Genomic DNA, 10702 nt, shown 5'->3' with positions numbered 1-10702 from the left:
CTTATTCAACAATCCACATAAATGTTGTATCATCCATTGCAACTTCATTCACAACCACTTATTCAATGTTTCACATTCCTAATGCCCCATTCCCTTAAGATTGTGAGAATTGATTGTGAGTCCATAGCTAAGGCCTTGTTTGTTTGAGATTGTGTTAGCCGATTGTGATTATTGGACTCTAAATTAAGGGCCCCGTTTGTCTTAGATTATGACTACCGACTGCAGAGTCCCAACCAATTATTGGGCCGAAAATTGCACTAAATTTGAGTCCAATAGACAGTTGGGGACTCCACAATCGGATGTCATATGGCCATAAATGATTTCGGGGATTCAAAATTAAATTGAATTCAGTAATAACAATCAGTTGCCACAATCTCAAACGAACAGCCTAAATTATCAAAGAAATAGATTGATTTGAAAGGCTGATTTCTGGGGCGACACACTTAATCGAGACCGGGGTGAAGGGCCTAGATTAAAAAACATTTTTTAATGGGAACTGAATGCTGATTTTTTTAGAGCGCATTTGGCAAGCACCAATGAGGTAGCCCAACGAGAACGTATGATAAATCCAGTTTTTCCTACAACGCTTGCCCTTGTTAAGGGTAACCCCAGTGGGTGAAAGGACGCTTTGTGGAGTACTAACCAGACGCTGGCACGTGGGAAAGCTATCTGTTGTCGATTGATTTTACGTAGGAGTAAGGTGTTGACTGGTTGAGTAGGTCAGAAGTTGAAATGACCCCACCGCCGTTGGTTTTCTACAAGCTCTTACTGTACCATCTGAAATAGGATAAATCAAGAAAGTCCTAGGAAATGTCAGAAACTTGAATGACATTTCAAAAATCTAAAACGGCGAAAAAGGAGATTTTACGTCTCATCTAATTAAATTGCACCACCTGCATGAAATTTTGAAATCTTGTAGAAATTAATGAGGGAGATGCATTTGATTGGTGCTGGTCATGTGATGTTACCATGATCTGGACGGTTCATTCCACGGACCGGTTTGGGGGATGCGGTAACAGGAAAATTAGATATCTTTAAATTATCTTTGCCATTGGACTGATGGATGCTCATTAATAGTTACAAAGATTGAGCAATGCCTCATGTTCAAGGCCTTCCCAAGGTTTTAAATTTCGGTTTCGGTACGATTTCCAACCCACCGTAATCCGAAATTTCGTATTTTGTCTCGAAATTTCGGACCGATTTCCCAAAATTTTGAAACATTTCTTTTTAAATGGCATTTTCTAGAAATATCGAACTGAAATTACCGAAATTTCAGAAATTTCAGCCTAAATTTCCAAAATTTCGGTTTCGGTCCCCACCGAAATCCGAAATTTAAAACAATGGGCCTTCGAAGAGATTGATAGACTTGTTGAACCTGCGGATGGTGTGGTGTAATTGGGATCTGGTCCCACAAACTCACATTTGAGTAGGAGTCAACTTGGCTGGGACCCAACCCGAACCTGATTTCAGATCAGGTTGGGTAGGGTTGGGAAAAGCCAACCCTATTTAATTTCAGGTTTGATTGGAGTTGTGGCCTTTGACAACCTGACTTGACCCAATCATGTCCACAGTCTACCTAATTTTATCGTGATTTTATTGCGACCTGAGATACAGGTTGGGTCAGGTTATGGCTCAAGTAATGCTACCTTGGTTTAGGATTGGCCTGAAGCTAACCCATCCCGGCCCAAGCTGCACCCCAATATTCAAGTCCATTTAAACTCCTTGAGAAACAGAGTGCTGTTCAAGGTTCACTTGATCCATTGGATCAAATCATAGAAATGTAAGACATGTTCATTGGATTTTTGTTAAACTAGTTTAGCCCATCGTACATGTTGCTGCTGAAATCTGAATTGGTGCTCTTGAGTGGCGAGCGGCGCTAAAATGGCTTCGGAATGAAGATCTACAGCATGTGAAGAAACTTCATAAAGCCGCCTGGATTTGAACACTGGCGGGCTCTCTAATGCCTAAGTCAAAAAGGGTAACAAATACGAACATAGCTCTCTGCGGACTCGGTAAAAGCAAAATAACGGGTGTGAATCCGTACCTTAAAGCCTCGATCCCTTTTTTTATAGAGCAAGAGTCCCCAGCTAATTATGAAAGTTGCCTCTCTGAGACTCTCACTCGACTGGCTGGCTTTCCTTGAATTTCAGTTTCTAAGATTATATTTGGTTGCTATGAATTTAGGTTTTAGTTTTAGGATTTCTAGGGCTTTCAGAAGAATTGTGAAGTTAAGGTTTTGAGTCTTTCGGTAACATGTGTCAGCCTCCGATGGGTGCCAATGTTTACCCCAACAGTAGACATTACATTAATGGTGATCACCATTGTTGATTTACTGGACCCCATTAATCCATCTCATCACCGATCGTACGATGGTTGTATGATTTTATGTAGCTCACTAGTTGTATATTGATTAAAACAATGCATAAAACATTCTTAAAGATGCTTAAAAATGATTTGTTAATTAAGATTTTATTCACGGACTTTGTATATTTGATATGATTAGGATTGGACAAGCGTAAAAAAGTTGATTTCCCGAGGATCTATAACCCCAATCCCTTTTGGGGGCCAAATACCTCCGATCTCTACCGTAGGTGCCAAGGAAGAATGAGAAGAAGCCCAAAAAACTAAAAAGCAAAAAGGAACATAACCTCCGATAAGATCGATGAACGTGGTAAAACCATATCGAGGGAGTAATGATGGTCAACTTGATCAACAAAGGCAATGGCCATAAAATGTATAGTTGTAGATGTAAATTAACAAGGATTCTTGGAGTCACCTCTGGTACCTTTTTGAGTGGCCATTGTTGAATAAATTGTGGGTTAGTATAAGTATAGTTTAACAATCTAAGTAATATATATCAAGCGGCTGATCATCTAAGGAGTAAAAATCTAACCACAATCTTAGTGTATCTGGTGTTTAAATCCGGATGCAAAATTCGATTAAACTAGAAAAAAAATTGATCTTGGTAGATAGAGACTCATTACAATCCCCATACTGATGCCCATCTTTAGAATACAACACCACTGTACGATATATTTGATGGTGTGCATGCCATGGCTATAGCTCCATATGCAGTAAAAGGAGCTCGAGAAGGGGGTCTCGCCCACGGTAAATGTAGTTTCTTAGATAAATGTGAGTTTGTCTCTAGGCTACTAACTCGCGGGAAAGTGGCAATAGTCACACTAGCTACACGTTTATCACATGAATGTTTTCCCATGCTTATCACATGTGAGTTGGACCACATTTTCAGAAAGCAGGTAAGGTGCGGTGGCTAGTTGTCGAGCACGGCTAAACAGATGAGCGACGGGCAACGAGCAAGGGGCATAGGACTTTACTTTGGTTAAGCAAGCAGTTCGCGATTCCCTTGTTTACTTCGGATCTATGGGCATGCCGACCAATACAATCTAAAACAAAGGGAATTGCCTCATTATCAAAACATGTTCGTGCGGATATCAATACCCTAACTTTAACATATATGAAGCTGGTTGGGTTAGTTCCTTGGGTAGCAAGTAGATACAAGGTGTACCCAATAACTACCTAATTTTAAAACTTGCTTTGACAACTAAGCCCAAGCCAACTAAGTTCAAAGTCAGCCCAATCACCAACCCAGGTGTAGTAACAAGGTATACCCCACTTTGATAAATAAGCCCAAGCCCAACCCAAGTAAGTTCAAAGTCAGCCCGATTACCCAACCCGCACAGGGTGGGTTCACTACCTCCTGTGGTCTCAAGCAATTTTGGTAATAACCTGCTGATAGCGCATCCCATAAGAATCCAAGCCAATTCAAATCCCAATTGTGGAATCATTTCTGTTTGCCAAAGTACCACCCACATTATCCAATTTTTTATCAATGAAACTGCAAACATTATTCCAGTGCTCAAAGAATTTTACAATTGAATGAAAATAGGTGAGGAGTTTGTCAAATCAATAATCTCAGTATACACTGAAGCCCGCTTACCGCAGGATCGACTTAAGCAGTTAGATGGTGACCGCCTATTTTTTATCTTGACTTCAGGAGTGACAAGATCAATTGATGGAGGATCATCTTGTTTTCGAGAAGCTGTCTGAATCGACTGGCCCATAAAAGTCACCTCAGGAGAGAAACAACTATCGACAGCAGATGTTAGAAAATTATCCTCAGGCCTTGGAGTTGTAGGTGCACGATCTCCGTTGCCTTCGTCAAGCCATTTGAAGGTAATGTTACTACTGAAAGTCCTCCTCTTATTGTGTTTGACAGAAAATTCAGGAGAATTGAGAAGACAACCAGACAATGGATTATTGTCTGTTTCAGTTAATGATTCCATTGATTGTCTGAGACCACCATCATCTTTGATCTCCATGTTCTGCACATTCTCTACTCTATAAATCTCTGCTATATCCATTGATGCCTTCTCAAACTCCATTGATGCCTTCTCAAACCCATCATCATCTTTGAGATGTTGACCTCTTTTCTCCATGTTCTGCCCATTCTCTGCCCTATAAATGTCTGCAACATCCATTGACTCCTTATCACACCCGTCAACATCACTGTCTTTGTCGTTCTCTTCTTCATCTTTTTCTTCTAAAATCCAACCTTCTGTGTAGCAAGGAAGTTCGTCCATGGAACGGACCCGCACCTCCATCTGCTCCGGCAATCTTGGGCATCCCGCAGTGTGCTTCACGTATTTTGTTGAAAAGAAATTTACGGTGAGGTCCAAGCTGATGGAAGGGGAGAAACATAATCAAAATCAAAACATGTCAGTAAATTGAAGTTAAAATAATTAAAAGCAGTAAGCAAAGAATATGGGAGGTGGGTTTTACTTCTGCCAGGCCGGAAGTGTGAGCATTGTGTAAGCGAGTTTGATCTTATTGGCGACCCCGGAGAGGGATTTGAAGTTTGCAGCAGCTTTTCTAACTGCCAGGGACTCTGTCGGGTGCTGCCACGCCCATTCAAACTGCGAAAGCAATCCAATTGAACACTTCAGAATGAAGTTATTGAATGATCTTTTTAAGCTGTTTTATATGTCATAAATATGTTTGGAAGACTAATTGACCTGTAGCGCAGACACATTGGAGGGGAAACCATATATTGACAATACCATCTCCCACGGGCGCTTTCGCTTTGTCCTCCATGCACCACACCTTATTTCACCATTATGCTGCCTAATTCTGCGTCGTGGATTGACGGTAAACCTACATAATCAATAATAATTCCAATACTTAGTATTAAGAAGAAATTCCATTTTTCATTTTTTTTTTTTTAAAAAAAAAAACAAGAAGAAACTCCATTTGAGTACCTAGAAAGCCCAAAGAACATATTACAGTCCTCCAAATTCAGGAAACTCGATCACGTATCAGACCTGATCAAGTTTTAATTCATTCATTAAGTGCCATTTGAATTTCGATTTGTTGGTTCTCATCAGAATTACAAATTTTGGATTTGGGAATAACCGACGAGGTAAATGTTTGAACAATTCAGGAAATTTTTGGAAGAACTTTGAGTTGTTGACCATCTACTACAAATATACTTAATTTTCCAAGTAAGACAAACCAAGCATGGAAGGATGGTTAACTGTATGTGGTCAAGAGGTTAATCAATAAGATTTTCAATAATTTTGAATTTTCATGAGATTTGCAAATAATAGATGAGAAGTTGACGAATTAATAGTCAAACTCGTGTTTGATTTGAAAAAATGTGAGTCTCTGAATTATTCATGATTTTTAAAGTTGAAAGAGGGTGTTAAAAAATAGGGATTTTTCCAGAATTTTTCAATTGTTTCATAGAATTTTGTAACTATGAGGATAATGAAAGAAAATTCTATGAGGATAATTCTTGACCATCGATGTGGCAGTGCAAAATCAATGGCCAAGATCACAATTTTGGATGAATTGGGCAGTTGGGAGTTGGAATAGTGAAGTGGCTGAATGCATTGGCTGCTAATAGTGATGTCGGGAGATGGTTGGGGGATATAGGCATGATGAGGGTCTCGTCCCCCTTCCATCCCCTCTATAAATTGAGCTCAATTGTTCCATTCTGCCCATGAGGCATGATGAGGGTCTCGTCCCCCTTCCATCCCCTCTATAAATTGAGCTCAATTGTTCCATTCTGCCCATGCACGCTCCAAGAGCTTCGGTTTGGTTGTTGCAATCCACGGTGAAATACCGGCAAAGCTTCAGTCCCCATCACCGGAGAGTGTGAAGTGAGGAGAGAAGGCCAAAAAGAGGTCCTCGGTTTTGTGTTCCCGGAGTGCATACTCACCACAAGCCTAAGCCTTTGCCATAATGGCAGCTGGTGTGTATTTTTACCCGTTGAGTTCTAAAACCGAAGGAACTAAAGAATTCAATTGATTTTCTCTGAGTTTGATCGCCTAAGATATAATCAAGATGTTCCATTTCAAAAAAAGATGGGATCAAGGACATTTACAAAGTCCTCTAAATAAACGATGAAGGCATGTTTACACCGGAAAAAACGTGTCCCTAACCAAGATGACATAAATAATAGGCAGGTTTACACTGGAAAAACTTGGCTGACCACTTTCAACTGAGTTTGAATGAAACACAAGACTTCATCCTCGGAGAATTCTGAGACCTCAGTCACAAACCACATTTCAGGGGAATGGAACTTCAGAGAGATTCTGATCAAGATAATCGAAATAGAAGTTTTTCTTGTCAGTTCCAATGAATCAGAGATGCTTTGATACTTACGGAGAATTCAAGACTGATTAAGATAATGGAACTTCTCCGAAAGATTCTGATTAAGATAATCAAAATAGGAATTGTTTCTGGCCAATCCTAATGAACCAAACAGAGAGTTTTCGTTGAACATCACCATAGACATGTATGGTCAACGATATGTTAATTTTTGACGTTTTTTTATGTTTAAGAAAAGTCATAGATTGTGCTTGGTTATTTACAGAAAGCAACCATAAAACACCAAAAATCCACACCGCATGAACAAAACCACATGTATCCCTTGGTTCCATAGGAATTGCTGGCAACAGTGGCCTAACTTCTACTTTGATCCAAAAGCATGCCTAAAACACACCATGCGAGGTGCCAAAATATAAATTCAGATAACAGCTTGGGAATATTTTCACCGGCCATGTTGAGGATTGCCATAACCAACCAATCTATCATCTATGTACTATTTTATCATGGCCCATCAATGGTAGGGCTGAAAATATGTAAGAAACAGAGATCCTCTGGCTATAAAGCCATGCTTATAGTCTTGACTAGACCATCTGGGATCGTGGCACAACGGCCCGAAATAAGCTCATTGAGAAAATTTCTTAACAAAGAAATGATCCCCAGGTAATCGTTAAAAAAATTCAAAATATATCTTAATCAATAATAACCAAAGAACTCGACAATCTACAAGCATGAGAAATTAATTTCAGGGTCCTTTGAAATATTTCTCTTGTGTAGATCGGATCAATATTCTAGATGGGTTTAAAACGTGATAGAAGCCTCTTCTTTTAGAGGGGATTTCATCGGATGAATCGAAGTCCTCTAATGTAAATGGGTTTTTAGGGTTTTCTTGTTATTATACAAGAGACTAATCAAGAACATAAAAAAAGCCAAAATAGGGCATGAATTAAGAGAAGAAAAAGAGAAAAGAATTACCCAATATAAGTGTGGCCTTTATGGCGAGGGCTCAATGAAGAGAGCAGATAACAGGCGAAGAATCCCTTCCCCTCCTCCTTTTCCATCTCTCCCACTGATTCTCGAATTGGGATTTCCGATTTCCCTTTCCCTTTCCCTTTTCTCATCTCTCTCTCTCTCTCTCTCTCTCTCTCTCAATGACGGTGGGTTAGGGTTTCTTCATTTTGTTCTTTCCTGTTCTTTTGAAATGGGAGAAAATTCGACCGTTGCAATATTGCTTTGTTTTACATGGAAAAATAGCAAAATAAAGTCGTCTGACTGTCTTGAGTGTATGGGCCCAACGGATTATTCTAACCCAAGACATTTTTTGGGGGTAAAAGCCCTCTCTACACTGGAGCCCAACAAATGAACGGTTTGGATCTCAGAAAAGGTGGCACCCAATGAATTTTTAAATAAATACATGCTATATATTAGAACATAAGCACATATTTTTCTAAAAACAGTGGGGCTCACCTTGGTCAAAGATCTAAACCATTCAGGGCGTGTTCGGCAAGACTTCTCATTCTCGCCTAAAGAAACAGGCGGAATTGGGTTGATGAGAATTTATAGAAACGACTTTTTGTCGCTTCATAGAATCCCAGCTTTAAGTCGCGCAGAGCGCTAAAATATTGGAAATGGGCTTTCCGGGTCAGATATACCGAATGAGATTTTTTTCGATTCTCAAGACTTTTCATTCTTATCACTTAAAAAAGTGCCGGAATCCATTATCTAAATGATTGCCGAACACGCCCTCAGTTTTTAGGCCCAACCTAAATAGGTTGTACCTCGAAAATCATCTCTATAGGTTGATCTAACCTTTCCATCTGTGTAGATTTTTATATGGTGTAGTTTATCTACATATTAAAGGGTTATTAAAAAAGTAGGCTATGGTATATTTAAAAAGAAAATATGCGCTTGGAGGGCTGCTAAGGAACGGAGATGGGGTTGTGATTTAGGCATTTAGTGGTCCAATAGGGGTGGCAGACTCTAATGAGGCCGAAGTTCGAGCCATTTACCAAGGAATTAAATTCCTCCAAATGAAGATTTGAATAGGATGGAGGTATAAAGGACTCTCTCAATGTCATTAGGTGGCTTAGAGGCTCACACATCACACCTTGGAGATTAGCTGCATTATTTGATGAGATTCAGGATAGAAGTGGATCATCCTCGATTTCCTTCAATCACATAAGATGGTCGGGGAATGGAGAGGCTGACAAACTTGCTAGAGAAGGTGTACATAGGGAGAGAGTCGAGCTTTTTTACTTCCTCCCCAGTTGTTTTCATTTTTCTATCATTTGTTTTTTGGGTTCTTATGCCCTCCTTATCCTTGTAATTTTAGGGACCTCCCTGGTCTCTATTGGTTTTGAATGAATTCACTCTTACTATTCCAAAAAAAATAAAAATGCGCACCTGTTATATGCCACGAAAGAGGAGATATTACAACATCTTAGAGTAGGTGTACGTTTTTTTTTTTTTAAATACAGTATAGCCCACCTTGTTTGAAGATCTAAGTCATTCAGTTGTTTGGTCTCAATCTAAAATAAGTTGCACCTCAAAAATCATCTCTATTAGATTGTGGTCTTACCGTATGTATGCATGTTCTCTTTCATGCCTAAGCTTGTCAACAACATGTAACAAGTCATCCCACAACAAAGTATTGCTCTTTCCCATATAGAACTACAATTGCTTGTCAACACATAAGCTATTTTGCATTCTTATGGAATACAAGCTTTATACATTGTTATTTTTAATTGTGCTATATATAAATATATGGTTAAATTTTATCGCTTTTTTTTTCCTAACATCTCTATTTTTTTTATTTTATGGGCAAGCTGGGGTTAGGCAGACCCCTAACAGATATATTAAGAAAAAAGCATATTACAATCTTTCATAGAGGGACCCCAAAGAGTCCGAGGACAAGACCTCTGCAGGGGAGGGGGACAGAAAATTAGGGGGGAGATTATCACCCTTAAAAATAATCCTGTTTAGAAAGGATGTCTGCTGCTGCATTTCCTTCTCTCCAAATATGGGAAATTTTCCAAGAGTTTAGATTTCTAAGCTTACTGTGGATCATGGCAAGAGTTTGGAATTTCCTCTAAGGGCAAGCTTGGGTGCCTTCGATCACTTTGACGGCATGGATTGAGTTAGATTCAATCCATAAGCTGCGGATGCTGAGATTCTCTGCTAGATTTAGACCGTGAAGGATGGCTTCGATCTCCAGGTGATGAATAGCTTCAGGGGGGGACGATTTCCGAGAACAGGCCAATGGGACAGCTGAGATGGTCTCTAATAAGGCCCCCAACAGATCCAGAGTTGTCCATGAGGGATGCATCAGTATTAAGTTTATGAGGGCTGAGGTCGGGGGGGATCCATCGACAGAATTTTGAGGTTTTGGGTTGCTGGAAAACTGGGAGTGACAAGTTTGCAGCAATTTTGGAGCTGGCCTCGGTGGGTGCGTCTGAAAACCTAAGGAACAGTATTTTTGTGCCAGAGGTCGAGAGAATTCGCTTGAGGAGATCCTGCTTGTGAGAACATTTTTCATTATGGATTCTAGCGTTCCTCTCACACCAAATGTGATAGATAGAGGAAGCAAAGAGAATTCTAACAGAGATTGCAGCTTGTCCTTTACCTGGGAAGGAGGATCGAAGCCATAATTCTTCTTCGCCTAAACTTTTCTTCTGTTTTTTTCTCTTGGAGATTCTCCAAAGCACCAATCTCCAAATCCAGGCGAAGTAGGAGCAAGAGAAGAACAGGTGATCTCTGGTTTCAGGTTCGGCGTGACAAAGAGGACATCTAAGATCGTCTTGGCCATTCAGGAAGGGAAGGCGATCTCTTGTGCATAATTTGTTTTTAATTGCTTGCCAAGCGATGAAACTATGACGCGGTATGTTACCAGGGAACCATATAGAAGAAGACCAATCGACTTTGGCTTTTTGGGATCTGATGGTATTCCAAGCTGATTTTACAGTGAAGAAACCATCATTTTTTGGTTTCCAAATTGGACGATCAGAGGAGGTCTGAGAGAAAATAGCATCAGAAGTGATTTGTTTCAGCTCTCTGAGGTATGATTCTGATTGAATGG

General features: G+C 39.9%; 1 protein-coding gene across 1 annotated transcript; it reads right to left on the bottom strand.

The window, feature by feature from the left end:
* Positions 1–3874: 3874 nt before the first annotated feature.
* On the bottom strand, positions 3875–7839 carry LOC143851171 (Excinuclease ABC, C subunit, N-terminal). Its single transcript, XM_077360512.1, has 4 exons — positions 7603–7839; positions 5034–5172; positions 4801–4934; positions 3875–4698 (listed from the first exon to the last, which is right to left on the bottom strand). The coding sequence occupies exons 1-4, from the start codon at positions 7746–7748 to the stop codon at positions 3888–3890; spliced, it is 1230 nt and encodes a 409-aa protein (XP_077216627.1). The 5' UTR covers positions 7749–7839; the 3' UTR covers positions 3875–3887.
* Positions 7840–10702: the final 2863 nt, after the last annotated feature.

The sequence above is a fragment of the Tasmannia lanceolata genome, unplaced genomic scaffold, assembly GCF_043159265.1.
Source record: "Tasmannia lanceolata isolate RefF3 unplaced genomic scaffold, GAP_Taslan_0.1 ptg000018l, whole genome shotgun sequence".
Classification (NCBI taxonomy): Eukaryota; Viridiplantae; Streptophyta; class Magnoliopsida; order Canellales; family Winteraceae; genus Tasmannia; species Tasmannia lanceolata.
This window is presented reverse-complemented; position numbering and strand designations above follow the sequence as displayed.